This window comes from Oncorhynchus clarkii, chromosome 2, assembly GCF_045791955.1.
Source record: "Oncorhynchus clarkii lewisi isolate Uvic-CL-2024 chromosome 2, UVic_Ocla_1.0, whole genome shotgun sequence".
NCBI lineage: Eukaryota > Metazoa > Chordata > Actinopteri > Salmoniformes > Salmonidae > Oncorhynchus > Oncorhynchus clarkii.
Window position 1 is genome coordinate 5,268,610 of NC_092148.1, and position 15,256 is coordinate 5,283,865.

At 50.9% G+C, this 15,256-nt stretch overlaps 1 protein-coding gene across 1 annotated transcript in view; it reads left to right on the plus strand.

Moving 5' to 3' along the window:
• Positions 1 to 15,256, plus strand: part of LOC139419538 (kinesin-like protein KIF13A) — a 176,412-nt gene that overhangs the window by 148,881 nt on the left and 12,275 nt on the right. The window contains exons 28-32 of the mRNA XM_071169505.1: positions 7,422 to 7,521; positions 9,315 to 9,441; positions 9,593 to 9,648; positions 12,634 to 12,758; positions 14,296 to 14,472. Of these exons, the coding sequence (XP_071025606.1) occupies positions 7,422 to 7,521; positions 9,315 to 9,441; positions 9,593 to 9,648; positions 12,634 to 12,758; positions 14,296 to 14,472 (585 nt within the window). The remainder of the gene's footprint in view (positions 1 to 7,421; positions 7,522 to 9,314; positions 9,442 to 9,592; positions 9,649 to 12,633; positions 12,759 to 14,295; positions 14,473 to 15,256) is intronic.

Sequence of the window (15,256 nt, forward strand, 5' to 3'; positions counted from 1 at the left end):
GACTAGAGGAGTAGGAGACAGGAGACTAGAGGAGTAGGAGACAGGAGACTAGAGGAGTAGGAGACAGGAGACTAGAGGGGTAGGAGACAGGAGACTAGAGGAGTAGGAGACAGGAGACTAGAGGAGTAGGAGACAGGAGACTAGAGGAGTAGGAGACAGGAGACTAGAGGAGTAGGAGACAGGAGACTAGAGGGGTAGGAGACAGGAGACTAGAGGAGTAGGAGACAGGAGACTAGAGGAGTAGGAGACAGGAGACTAGAGGAGTAGGAGACAGTGGGTTCCACTAAGAAGGGTGGGCAGGGGAAACAGGAGACAGGAGACTAGAGGAGTAGGAGGTAGGAAACATGAGGCTGGAGGAGTAGGAGGTAGGAGGCTAGAGGAGTAGGAGGCAGGAGACTAGAGGAGTAGGAGACAGGAGACTAGAGGAGTAGGAGGCAGGAGACTAGAGGAGTAGGAGGCAGGAGACTAGAGGAGTAGGAGACAGGAGGCTAGAGGAGTAGGAGACAGGAGACTAGAGGGGTAGGAGACAGGAGACTAGAGGAGTAGGAGACAGGAGACTAGAGGGGTAGGAGACAGGAGACTAGAGGAGTAGGAGACAGGAGACTAGAGGAGTAGGAAACAGGAAACTAGAGGAGTAGGAGACAGGAGACTAGAGGAGTAGGAGACAGGAGACTAGAGGAGTAGGAGACAGGAGACTAGAGGGGTAGGAGACAGGAGACTAGAGGAGTAGGAGACAGGAGACTAGAGGGGTAGGAGACAGGAGACTAGAGGAGTAGGAGACAGGAGACAGGAGACTAGAGGAGTAGGAGGCAGGATACTAGAGGAGTAGGAGACAGGAGACTAGAGGGGTAGGAGACAGGAGACTAGAGGAGTAGGAGACAGGAGACTAGAGGAGTAGGAGACAGGAGACTAGAGGAGTAGGAGACAGGAGACTAGAGGAGTAGGAGACAGGAGACTAGAGGAGTAGGAGACAGGAGACTAGAGGGGTAGGAGACAGGAGGCTAGAGGAGTAGGAGGCAGGAGACTAGAGGAGTAGGAGGCAGGAGACTAGAGGAGTAGGAGGCAGGAGACTAGAGAAGTAGGAGACAGGAGACTAGAGGAGTAGGAGACAGGAGGCTAGAGGAGTAGGAGACAGGAGACTAGAGGAGTAGGAGACAGGAGACTAGAGGGGTGGGAAACAGGAGACTAGAGGGGTAGGGGGTAGGAAACAGGAAACTAGAGGAGTAGGAGGCAGGAGACTAGAGGAGTAGGAGACAGGAGACTAGAGGAGTAGGAGACAGGAGACTAGAGGAGTAGGAGACAGGAGACTAGAGGGGTAGAAAACAGGAGACTAGAGGGGTAGGAGACAGGAGACTAGAGGAGTAGGAGACAGGAGACTAGAGGAGTAGGAGACAGGAGACTAGAGGAGTAGGAGACAGGAGACTAGAGGGGTAGGAGACAGGAGACTAGAGGGGTAGGAGACAGGAGACTAGAGGAGTAGGAGACAGGAGACTAGAGGAGTAGGAGACAGGAGACTAGAGGGGTAGGAGACAGGAGACTAGAGGAGTAGGAGACAGGAGACTAGAGGGGTAGGGGGTAGGAAACAGGAAACTAGAGGAGTAGGAGACAGGAGACTAGAGGGGTAGGGTAGGAGGCTAGAGGAGTAGGGGGTAGGAGACAGGAGACTAGAGGGGTAGGAGACAGGAGACTAGAGGAGTAGGAGACAGGAGACTAGAGGAGTAGGAGACAGGAGACTAGAGGAGTAGGAGACAGGAGACTAGAGGGGTAGGAGACAGGAGACTAGAGGGGTAGGAGACAGGAGACTAGAGGAGTAGGAGACAGGAGACTAGAGGAGTAGGAGACAGGAGACTAGAGGAGTAGGAGACAGGAGACTAGAGGGGTAGGAGACAGGAGACTAGAGGAGTAGGAGACAGGAGACTAGAGGAGTAGGAGACAGGAGACTAGAGGAGTAGGAGACAGGAGACTAGAGGGGTAGGAGACAGGAGACTAGAGGGGTAGGAGACAGGAGACTAGAGGAGTAGGAGACAGGAGACTAGAGGAGTAGGAGACAGGAGACTAGAGGAGTAGGAGACAGTGGGTTCCACTAAGAAGGGTGGGCAGGGGAAACAGGAGACAGGAGACTAGAGGAGTAGGAGGTAGGAAACATGAGGCTGGAGGAGTAGGAGGTAGGAGGCTAGAGGAGTAGGAGGCAGGAGACTAGAGGAGTAGGAGACAGGAGACTAGAGGAGTAGGAGGCAGGAGACTAGAGGAGTAGGAGACAGGAGACTAGAGGAGTAGGAGGCAGGAGACTAGAGGAGTAGGAGGCAGGAGACTAGAGGAGTAGGAGACAGGAGGCTAGAGGAGTAGGAGACAGGAGACTAGAGGGGTAGGAGACAGGAGACTAGAGGAGTAGGAGACAGGAGACTAGAGGGGTAGGAGACAGGAGACTAGAGGAGTAGGAGACAGGAGACTAGAGGAGTAGGAAACAGGAAACTAGAGGAGTAGGAGACAGGAGACTAGAGGAGTAGGAGACAGGAGACTAGAGGAGTAGGAGACAGGAGACTAGAGGGGTAGGAGACAGGAGACTAGAGGAGTAGGAGACAGGAGACTAGAGGGGTAGGAGACAGGAGACTAGAGGAGTAGGAGACAGGAGACAGGAGACTAGAGGAGTAGGAGGCAGGATACTAGAGGAGTAGGAGACAGGAGACTAGAGGGGTAGGAGACAGGAGACTAGAGGAGTAGGAGACAGGAGACTAGAGGAGTAGGAGACAGGAGACTAGAGGAGTAGGAGACAGGAGACTAGAGGAGTAGGAGACAGGAGACTAGAGGAGTAGGAGACAGGAGACTAGAGGGGTAGGAGACAGGAGGCTAGAGGAGTAGGAGGCAGGAGACTAGAGGAGTAGGAGGCAGGAGACTAGAGGAGTAGGAGGCAGGAGACTAGAGAAGTAGGAGACAGGAGACTAGAGGAGTAGGAGACAGGAGGCTAGAGGAGTAGGAGACAGGAGACTAGAGGAGTAGGAGACAGGAGACTAGAGGGGTGGGAAACAGGAGACTAGAGGGGTAGGGGGTAGGAAACAGGAAACTAGAGGAGTAGGAGGCAGGAGACTAGAGGAGTAGGAGACAGGAGACTAGAGGAGTAGGAGACAGGAGACTAGAGGAGTAGGAGACAGGAGACTAGAGGGGTAGAAAACAGGAGACTAGAGGGTTAGGAGACAGGAGACTAGAGGAGTAGGAGACAGGAGACTAGAGGAGTAGGAGACAGGAGACTAGAGGAGTAGGAGACAGGAGACTAGAGGGGTAGGGGGTAGGAAACAGGAAACTAGAGGAGTAGGAGACAGGAGACTAGAGGAGTAGGAGACTAGAGGAGTAGGAGACAGGAGACTAGAGGAGTAGGAGACAGGAGACTAGAGGGGTAGGAGACAGGAGACTAGAGGGGTAGGAGACAGGAGACTAGAGGAGTAGGAGACAGGAGACTAGAGGAGTAGGAGACTAGAGGAGTAGGAGACAGGAGACTAGAGGGGTAGGAGACAGGAGACTAGAGGGGTAGGAGACAGGAGACTAGAGGAGTAGGAGACAGGAGACTAGAGGAGTAGGAGACAGGAGACTAGAGGGGTAGGAGACAGGAGACTAGAGGAGTAGGAAACAGGAGACTAGAGGGGTAGGGGGTAGGAAACAGGAAACTAGAGGAGTAGGAGACAGGAGACTAGAGGGGTAGGGGTAGGAGGCTAGAGGAGTAGGGGGTAGGAGACAGGAGACTAGAGGAGTAGGAGACAGGAGACTAGAGGAGTAGGGGGTAGGAAACAGGAAACTAGAGGAGTAGGGGGTAGGAAACAGGAAACTAGAGGAGTAGGGGGTAGGAGGCTGGAGGAGTAGGAGACAGGAGACTAGAGGAGTAGGAGACAGGAGACTAGAGGAGTAGGAGGCAGGAGACTAGAGGAGTAGGAGACAGGAGACTCGAGGGGTAGGAGCCAGGAGGCTACAGGAGTAGGGGGTAGGAGACAGGAGACTAGAGGGGTAGGAGGTAGGAAACAGGAGGCTGGAGGAGTAGGAGGTAGGAAACAGGAGGCTGGAGGAGTAGGAGGTAGGAAACAGGAGGCTGGAGGAGTAGGAGACAGGAGACTAGAGGAGTAGGAGACAGGAGACTCAAGGGGTAGGAGACAGGAGACTCGAGGGGTAGGAGACAGGAGACTAGAGGGGTAGGAGACAGGAGACTAGAGGGGTAAGAGACAGGAGACTAGAGGGGTAGGAGACAGGAGGCTGGAGGAGTAGGAGACAGGAGACTCGAGGGGGTAGGAGACAGGAGACTAGAGGGGTAGGAGACCGGAGACTAGAGGGGTATGGGGGTAGGAGACAGAAGACTAGAGGAGTAGGAGGTAGGAAACAGGAGGCTGGAGGAGTAGGAGACAGGAGACTAGAGAAGTAGGAGACAGGAGACTCGAGGGGTAGGAGACAGGAAGCTAGAGGGGTAGGAGACAGGAGGCTAGAGGGGTAGGAGACAGGAGGCTAGAGGGGTAGGAGACAGGAGGCTAGAGGGTAGGAGACAGGAGGCTAGAGGGTTAGGAGACAGGAGGCTAGAGGGTAGGAGACAGGAGGCTAGAGGGGTAAGAGACAGGAGGCTAGAGGAGTAGGGGGTAGGAGACAGGAGACTAGAGGGGTAGGAGACAGGAGGCTAGAGGAGTAGGAGACAGGAGACTAGAGGGGTAGGAGACAGGAGACTAGAGGGGTAGGAGACAGGAGGCTAGAGGAGTAGGGGGTAGGAGACAGGAGACAGGAGGCTAGAGGAGTAGGGGGTAGGAGACAGGAGACTAGAGGGGTAGGAGACAGGAGACTAGAGGAGTTGGAGACAGGAGACTAGAGGGTAGGAGACAGGAGACTAGAGGGGTAGGAGACAGGAGACTAGAGGAGTAGGAGGTAGGAAACAGGAGGCTGGAGGAGTAGGAGACAGGAGACTAGAGAAGTAGGAGACAGGAGACTCGAGGGGTAGGAGACAGGAAGCTAGAGGGGTAGGAGACAGGAGGCTAGAGGGGTAGGAGACAGGAGGCTAGAGGGTAGGAGACAGGAGGCTAGAGGGTTAGGAGACAGGAGGCTAGAGGGTAGGAGACAGGAGGCTAGAGGGGTAGGAGACAGGAGGCTAGAGGAGTAGGGGGTAGGAGACAGGAGACTAGAGGGGTAGGAGACAGGAGACTAGAGGAGTAGGGGGTAGGAGACAGGAGGCTAGAGGAGTAGGGGGTAGGAGACAGGAGACTAGAGGGGTAGGAGACAGGAGACTAGATGAGTAGGAGACAGGAGACTAGAGGGTAGGAGACAGGAGACTAGAGGGGTAGGAGACAGGAGACTAGAGGAGTAGGAGGTAGGAAACAGGAGGCTGGAGGAGTAGGAGACAGGAGACTAGAGAAGTAGGAGACAGGAGACTCAAGGGGTAGGAGACAGGAGGCTAGAGGGGTAGGAGACAGGAGGCTAGAGGGGTAGGAGACAGGAGACTAGAGGGGTAGGAGACAGGAGGCTAGAGGGTAGGAGACAGGAGGCTAGAGGGTTAGGAGACAGGAGGCTAGAGGGTAGGAGACAGGAGGCTAGAGGGGTAGGAGACAGGAGGCTAGAGGAGTAGGGGGTAGGAGACAGGAGACTAGAGGGGTAGGAGACAGGAGGCTACAGGAGTAGGGGGTAGGAGACAGGAGGCTAGAGGAGTTGGGGGTAGGAGACAGGAGACTAGAGGGGTAGGAGACAGGAGACTAGAGGAGTAGGGGGTAGTTTTCCCGAGTCAGGTCTAGTGGTCAGGACAAACTTCTGGTTCTAGGTCCGGCCTCACAGAGTGGAACATGATTGGATAATGTTGTGCACTTTTGGAGGAGAACTCTTGCCTCCAAGCACAATTTTGGACCCGGGTGGCGCTGGTCCAACTAAATAATGTCACCCAAACAAAGACATGGATCAGAGAATCTTTTTAAGGCAGCACCCCTTTCCTCCCTCTCCACAGTGCCCTGGTGTCTGTCTGTCTGTCCCGCTGTCCTCCCTCTCCACAGTGCCCTGGTGTCTGTCTGTGTTCCAGTCTGTCCCTCTGTCCTACCACTCCACAGTGCCCTGGTGTCTGTCTGTCTGTCCCGCTGTCCTCCCTCTCCACAGTGCCCTGGTGTCTGTCTGTGTTCCAGTCTGTCCCTCTGTCCTACCACTCCACAGTGCCCTGGTGTCTGTCTGTCCCTCCATCCTCCCTCTCCACAGTGCCCTGGTGTCTGTCTGTCCCGCCGTCCTCCCTCTCCACAGTGCCCTGGTGTCTGTCTGTCTGTGTTCCAGTCTGTCCCTCTGTCCTACCACTCCACAGTGCCCTGGTGTCTGTCTGTCCCTCTGTCCTACCACTCCACAGTGCCCTGGTGTCTGTCTGTGTTCCAGTCTGTCCCTCTGTCCTACCACTCCACAGTGCCCTGGTGTCTGTCTGTCTGTCCCGCTGTCCTCCCTCTCCACAGTGCCCTGGTGTCTGTCTGTGTTCCAGTCTGTCCCTCTGTCCTACCACTCCACAGTGCCCTGGTGTCTGTCTGTCCCTCCATCCTCCCTCTCCACAGTGCCCTGGTGTCTGTCTGTCCCTCCGTCCTCCCTCTCCACAGTGCCCTGGTGTCTGTCTGTCTGTGTTCCAGTCTGTCCCTCTGTCCTACCACTCCACAGTGCCCTGGTGTCTGTCTGTCCCTCTGTCCTACCACTCCACAGTGCCCTGGTGTCTGTCTGTCCCTCTGTCCTACCACTCCACAGTGCCCTGGTGTCTGTCTGTCTGTCTGTCCCTCTGTCATACCACTCCACAGTGCCCTGGTGTCTGTCTGTCCCTCTGTCCTACCACTCCACAGTGCCCTGGTGTCTGTCTGTCTGTCCTACCACTCCACAGTGCCCTGGTGTCTGTCTGTCTGTCCCTCCGTCCCACCACTCCACAGTGCCCTGGTGTCTGTCTGTCTGTCCCTCCGTCCCACCACTCCACAGTGCCCTGGTGTCTGTCTGTCTGTCCCTCCGTCCTACCTCTCCACAGTGCCATGACAGGAGACTTGTTGCACCACACTCAGTCACATAACCAACGCATGGCTGCTTCCATGCATGACTCATTTAGCATGACAGGGGAGTTGAGCTCAGGAATGGGGGTGGAGTGTGCATGTGTGTGGTTGTTATGGTGCTGGGTGGGTGGTTAGATCATGGTGACGTTTTAATCAGCCAACAGTACATTAAAGGCTCTGAGCCTGGGAGCCATTCCATTTCCTCATAGAGTTTGGGACTTTTTTTCAATAGACTTTGAGAAAGAGGATTAAGTTTTGACTTGGCCCCTAGGGCCTCACACTGTGGCTCCTCACGGAGGTAATGTGGGGTCTACTGGGGTAAGGAAGTAGGAGTCTGCCGTTCAACGTCCTGTTTTGTTTCTGATACTGGACAGAGTCCTGCTGACACTGATGCTGTCTTCTGTTGGCCTGCAGGAGGAGGACCTGAACTGTGTGAGGGACCGCTGGTCTGAGGCCCTCATCAAACGACGAGAGTATCTGGACGAGCAGATCAACAAGATCATCAACAAACAGGGTGAGTCCCAGGTCTGGACTCTACAGCTCCACTCTGTACCAGTCCTGTCTTCATTCAGTTTATTCAGTATTCTGGACTCTACAGCTCCACTCTGTATCAGTCCTGTCTTCATTCAGTTTATTCAGTATTCTGGACTCTACAGCTCCACTCTGTACCAGTCCTGTCTTCATTCAGTTTATTCAGTATTCTGGACTCTACAGCTCCACTCTGTACCAGTCCTGTCTTCATTCAGTTTATTCAGTATTCTGGACTCTACAGCTCCACTCTGTATCAGTCCTGTCTTCATTCAGTTTATTCAGTATTCTGGACTCTACAGCTCCACTCTGTACCAGTTCTGTCTTCATTCAGTTTATTCAGTATTCTGGACTCTACAGCTCCACTCTGTATCAGTCCTGTCTTCATTCAGTTTATTCAGTATTCTGGACTCTACAGCTCCACTCTGTACCAGTCCTGTCTTCATTCAGTTTATTCAGTATTCTGGACTCTACAGCTCCACTCTGTACCAGTCCTGTCTTCATTCAGTTTATTCAGTATTCTGGACTCTACAGCTCCACTCTGTACCAGTCCTGTCTTCATTCAGTTTATTCAGTATTCTGGACTCTACAGCTCCACTCTGTACCAGTCCTGTCTTCATTCAGTTTATTCAGTATTCTGGACTCTACAGCTCCACTCTGTACCAGTTCTGTCTTCATTCAGTTTATTCAGTATTCTGGACTCTACAGCTCCACTCTGTATCAGTCCTGTCTTCATTCAGTTTATTCAGTATTCTGGACTCTACAGCTCCACTCTGTACCAGTCCTGTCTTCATTCAGTTTATTCAGTATTCTGGACTCTACAGCTCCACTCTGTACCAGTCCTGTCTTCATTCAGTTTATTCAGTATTCTGGACTCTACAGCTCCACTCTGTACCAGTCCTGTCTTCATTCAGTTTATTCAGTATTCTGGACTCTACAGCTCCACTCTGTACCAGTCCTGTCTTCATTCAGTTTATTCAGTATTCTGGACTCTACAGCTCCACTCTGTACCAGTCCTGTCTTCATTCAGTTTATTCAGTATTCTGGACTCTACAGCTCCACTCTGTACCAGTCCTGTCTTCATTCAGTTTATTCAGTATTCTGGACTCTACAGCTCCACTCTGTACCAGTCCTGTCTTCATTCAGTTTATTCAGTATTCTGGACTCTACAGCTCCATTCTGTATCAGTCCTGTCTTCATTCAGTATTCTGGACTCTACAGCTCCACTCTGTACCAGTCCTGTCTTCATTCAGTTTATTCAGTATTCTGGACTCTACAGCTCCACTCTGTACCAGTCCTGTCTTCATTCAGTTTATTCAGTATTCTGGACTCTACAGCTCCACTCTGTATCAGTCCTGTCTTCATTCAGCATTCTTAGTGGGCAGGTTTTTCCCTTTTGGGACTTGGTTTCTGTTACACACCTCATCCTCACACTCCTTCTCTCTGTCTCTCTCTCTGTCTCTGTCTCTCTCTGTCTGTCTCTCTCTCTGTCGCTCTCTCTGTCTCTGTCTCTCTCTTTCTCTCTCTCTCTCTCTCTCTCTCTCTCTCTGTCTCTCTCTCTCGCTGTCTCACTGTCTCTGTCTCTCGCTCTCTGTCTGTCTCTGTCGCTCTCTCTCTGTCTCTGTCGCTCTGTCTCTGTCTCTCTCTCTCTCTCTCTCGCTGTCTCTCTCTCCCTCTGTCTCTCTCTCTCTGTCTCTCTCTCTGTCTTTCTCTGTCTCTCTGTCTCTCTCTCCCTCTGTCTCTCTCTCTCTGTCTCTCTCTCTGTCTCTCTCTCTCTAGAGAAGTCAGAAGAGGACATGGAGAGGGAGGCCAGGCTGGTGGAACAGTGGGTAGGGCTGACCGAGGAAAGGAACGCTGTACTGGTGCCCGCGCCTGGCAGTGGCATACCTGGTGCCCCTGCCCACTGGTAAGTCTGAGGGTCATTATTTAACATACACAATGAAATAATCATTGAATGTATGTCTGCTTTTAGACATTCCACAAGCTTAGAGTTTGTCTCTCTGTGGTGCTGTTTGTAACTGCTTCTGAGCCTGTGTTCTACTGTTTGACTGTTGCAGGGCCCCCTCTGCTGGGATGGAAGCTCACTTCCCAGTCCTCTTCCTGGACTTGAATGGTAACGGCCTGGAATCACCTTCATAGTGACACATCAGACTCTGTGTGTCTCTGTCACCTCTACATCAGACTCTGTGTGTCTCTGTCACCTCTAACCTCAGACTCTGTGTGTCTCTGTCACCTCTAACCTCAGACTCTGTGTGTCTCTGTCACCTCTAACCTCAGACTCTGTGTGTCTCTGTCACCTCTAACATCAGACTCTGTGTGTCTCTGTCACCTCTAACCTCAGACTCTGTGTGTCTCTGTCACCTCTAACCTCAGACTCTGTGTGTCTCTGTCACCTCTAACATCAGACTCTGTGTGTCTCTGTCACCTCTAACATCAGACTCTGTGTGTCTCTGTCACCTCTACAACAGACTCTGTGTGTCTCTGTCACCTCTACATCAGACTCTGTGTGTCTCTGTCACCTCTAACATCAGACTCTGTGTGTCTCTGTCACCTCTACAACAGACTCTGTGTGTCTCTGTCACCTCTACAACAGACTCTGTGTGTCTCTGTCACCTCTAACATCAGACTCTGTGTGTCTCTGTCACCTCTAACCTCAGACTCTGTGTCTCTGTCACCTCTAACATCAGACTCTGTGTGTCTCTGTCACCTCTACAACAGACTCTGTGTGTCTCTGTCACCTCTAACCTCAGACTCTGTGTGTCTCTGTCACCTCTAACCTCAGACTCTGTGTGTCTCTATCACCTCTAACATCAGACTCTGTGTGTCTCTGTCACCTCTAACATCAGACTCTGTGTGTCTCTGTCACCTCTACAACAGACTCTGTGTGTCTCTGTCACCTCTACATCAGACTCTGTGTGTCTCTGTCACCTCTACAACAGACTCTGTGTGTCTCTGTCACCTCTACAACAGACTGTGTGTCTCTGTCACCTCTACATCAGACTCTGTGTGTCTCTGTCACCTCTAACATCAGACTCTGTGTGTCTCTGTCACCTCTACAACAGACTCTGTGTGTCTCTGTCACCTCTACATCAGACTCTGTGTGTCTCTGTCACCTCTACATCAGACTCTGTGTGTCTCTGTCACCTCTAACATCAGACTCTGTGTGTCTCTGTCACCTCTACAACAGACTGTGTGTCTCTGTCACCTCTACATCAGACTCTGTGTGTCTCTGTCACCTCTAACATCAGACTCTGTGTGTCTCTGTCACCTCTACATCAGACTCTGTGTGTCTCTGTCACCTCTAACATCAGACACTCTGTGTCTCTGTCACCTCTAACCTCAGACTCTGTGTGTCTCTATCACCTCTAACATCAGACTCTGTGTGTCTCTGTCACCTCTAACATCAGACTCTGTGTGTCTCTGTCACCTCTACAACAGACTCTGTGTGTCTCTGTCACCTCTACATCAGACTCTGTGTGTCTCTGTCACCTCTACAACAGACTGTGTGTCTCTGTCACCTCTACAACAGACTGTGTGTCTCTGTCACCTCTACATCAGACTCTGTGTGTCTCTGTCACCTCTAACATCAGACTCTGTGTGTCTCTGTCACCTCTACAACAGACTCTGTGTGTCTCTGTCACCTCTACATCAGACTCTGTGTGTCTCTGTCACCTCTACATCAGACTCTGTGTGTCTCTGTCACCTCTAACATCAGACTCTGTGTGTCTCTGTCACCTCTACAACAGACTGTGTGTCTCTGTCACCTCTACATCAGACTCTGTGTGTCTCTGTCACCTCTAACATCAGACGCTGTGTGTCTCTGTCACCTCTACATCAGACTCTGTGTGTCTCTGTCACCTCTAACATCAGACACTGTGTGTCTCTGTCACCTCTAACATCAGACTGTGTGTCTCTGTCACCTCTAACATCAGACTCTGTGTGTCTCTGTCACCTCTAACATCAGACTCTGTGTGTCTCTGTCACCTCTAACATCAGACTCTGTGTGTCTCTGTCACCTCTACAGCAGACTCTGTGTGTCTCTGTCACCTCTAACATCAGACTCTGTGTGTCTCTGTCACCTCTAACATCAGACACTGTGTGTCTCTGTCACCTCTAACATCAGACTCTGTGTGTCTCTGTCACCTCTAACATCAGACTCTGTGTGTCTCTGTCATCTCTACATCAGACTCTGTGTGTCTCTGTCACCTCTAACATCAGACACTGTGTGTCTCTGTCACCTCTAACATCAGACTGTGTGTCTCTGTCACCTCTAACATCAGACTCTGTGTGTCTCTGTCACCTCTACAACAGACTGTGTGTCTCTGTCACCTCTAACATCAGACTCTGTGTGTCTCTGTCACCTCTAACATCAGACACTGTGTGTCTCTGTCACCTCTAACCTCAGACTCTGTGTGTCTCTGTCACCTCTAACATCAGACTCTGTGTGTCTCTGTCACCTCTAACATCAGACACTGTGTGTCTCTGTCACCTCTAACATCAGACTCTGTGTGTCTCTGTCACCTCTAACATCAGACTCTGTGTGTCTCTTTCACCTCTAACATCAGACTCTGTGTGTCTCTGTCACCTCTAACATCAGACTCTGTGTGTCTCTGTCACCTCTACAACAGACTGTGTGTCTCTGTCACCTCTAACATCAGACTCTGTGTGTCTCTGTCACCTCTACAGCAGACTCTGTGTGTCTCTGTCACCTCTAACATCAGACTCTGTGTGTCTCTGTCACCTCTAACATCAGACACTGTGTGTCTCTGTCACCTCTAACATCAGACTCTGTGTGTCTCTGTCACCTCTAACATCAAACTCTGTGTGTCTCTGTCACCTCTAACATCAGACACTGTGTGTCTCTGTCACCTCTAACATCAGACTCTGTGTGTCTCTGTCACCTCTAACATCAGACTCTGTGTGTCTCTGTCACCTCTAACATCAGACTCTGTGTGTCTCTGTCACCTCTACAACAGACTGTGTGTCTCTGTCACCTCTAACATCAGACTCTGTGTGTCTCTGTCACCTCTAACATCAGACTCTGTGTGTCTCTGTCACCTCTAACCTCAGACTCTGTGTGTCTCTGTCACCTCTACAGCAGATGACCTGACAGTGACTCAACAGTTAACGGGACCCAACGCTGCCGGGGTTAACTCTATCCTGCCCAAGGAGCACGGCAGCCAGTTTTTCTACCTGCCAATCATACGACACAGTGATGACGAGGTAGAGTACTGTGTGTGTGTGTGGATGTGTTTCACTATTCTTGTGGGGACCAGAAGTCACACAAAAAAGTATTATGACCAACTGGGGACATTTTGTTGGTCCCCATGAGGTCAAATGCTATTTCTATGGGGTTAGGGTTAGGATTAAAGTTACGTTAAGGGTTAGGAGCTAGGGTTAGGTTTAGGGTTAGGAGCTAGGGTTAGGTTTAGGGTTAGGAGCTAGGTTTAGAGTTAGGAGCTAGGGTTAGGTTTAGGGTTAGGAGCTAGGGTTAGGTTTAGGAACTAGGTTTAGGAACTAAGGTTTAGGGTTAGGAGCTAGGGTTAGAGTTAGGAGCTAGGGTTAGGTTTAGGGTTAGGAGCTAGGGTTAGGTTTAGGTACTAGGTTTAGAGTTAGGAGCTAGGTTTAGGGTTAGGAGCTAGGTTTAGAGTTAGGAGCTAGGGTTAGGTTTAGGGTTAGGAGCTAGGGTTAGGTTTAGGAACTAAGGTTTAGGGTTAGGAGCTAGGGTTAGGTTTAGAGTTAGGAGCTAGGGTTAGGTTTAGAGTTAGGAGCTAGGGTTAGGTTTAGGAACTAGGGTTAGGTTTAGGGTTAGGAGCTAGGGTTAGGTTTAGGTTTAGGAACCAGGGTTAGGAGCTAGGGTTAGGTTTAAGAACTAGGGTTAGGAGCTAGGGTTAGGTTTAAGAACTAGGGTTAGGAGCTAGGGTTAGGTTTAAGAACCAGGGTTAGGAGCTAGGGTTAGGTTTAAGAACTAGGGTTAGGAGCTAGGGTTAGGTTTAGGTTTAGGAACCAGGGTTAGGAGCTAGGGTTAGGTTTAAGAACTAGGGTTAGGAGCTAGGGTTAGGTTTAAGAACAAGGGTTAGGAGCTAGGGTTAGGTTTAAGAACCAGGGTTAGGAGATAGGGTTAGGTTTAAGAACTAGGGTTAGGAGCTAGGGTTAGGTTTAAGAACTAGGGTTAGGAGCTAGGGTTAGGTTTAAGAACCAGGGTTAGGAGATAGGGTTAGGTTTAAGAACTAGGGTTAGGAGCTAGGGTTAGGTTTAGGTTTAGGAACCAGGGTTAGGAGCTAGGGTTATGTTTAAGAACTAGGGTTAGGAGCTAGGGTTAGGTTTAAGAACTAGGGTTAGGAGCTAGGGTTAGGTTTAAGAACCAGGGTTAGGAGCTAGGGTTAGGTTTAAGAACTAGAGTTAGGTTTAGGGTTAAGAGCTAGGTTTCGGGTTAAGGTTAGGGTAAGAGTACGGGTTAGGTTAGGGAAATTTGATTTTGAATTAGACTGAATTGTGTGTCCCCACAAGGTCAGCTGTACAAGAGAGAGTGTGTGCACTGGCCACTTCCCGTTTTCCAGAAATCCCGGTTGGAAGATTCCCGGAATCAGGAGGAAATATGCAGGAAACCCGGAAGTCCTCCAATCAGGATTTTGTGAAAACCTGAGAATAATTTTGGGGAATTTACCCGGAATTTTGCAACCCTGAGAATAACAGTTGTGTTTTGCACCGTGCAGTGTAGCATGTAAATACCTCCTGTCATCTGTCCTCCTGCCACCAGGTGTCAGCGCTGTGCTCCTGGGACTCATCCATCCACGACTCTGTGCACCTGAACCGCGTGACGTCACCCAACGAGCGTATCTACGTGATCATTAAAGCCACGGTGCAGCTCAGCCATCCTGTCTCCATGGAGCTGGTGCTGCGCAAGAGGATCTCTGTCAACATCTACAACAAACAGGTCTGCACTGCCTGGACTGGAGACACACACACACACACACACACACACACACACACTGACAGACACACACACACACACACACTGACAGACACACACACACACACACACACACACAGACTGACAGACAGACACACGCACACACACAGACTGACAGACACACACACACACACACACACACACACAGACTGACAGACACACACACAGACTGACATACACACACATAGACTGACAGACAGACACACACACACACAGACAGACAGACACACACACAGACACACACACACACAGACTGACTGACACACACACAGACTGACAGACACACACACAGACTGACAGACACACACACAGACTGACAGACAGACACACACAGACTAACAGACACACACACAGACTAACAGACACACACACACACACACAGACTGACAGACACACACACAGACTGACAGACAGACAAACATCTGTCAACATCTACAACAAACAGCACTGACCGGCCTGGTGACTACTGACATGACTGACAGCACATAATTAGATTAGAGAAACATTAAATCCCGGTTTCCCCGACCCAGATTAAGCCTAGTCCTGGACTAACAGGCATGCTAGGACTGGGTTTCACCTCTGTCCGGGCATCCTGCCCTGTAACGCTCTCTGTCTGGCATGTTGTTTTTCTCTGTCGTAGAGCTTCACCCAGAGTCTGAAGAGAAGGATGTCCTTGAAGAACACACTGTACTCAGTACTGATCCACCATGTTGTTTTTCTCTGTCGTAGAGCTTCACCCAGAGTCTGA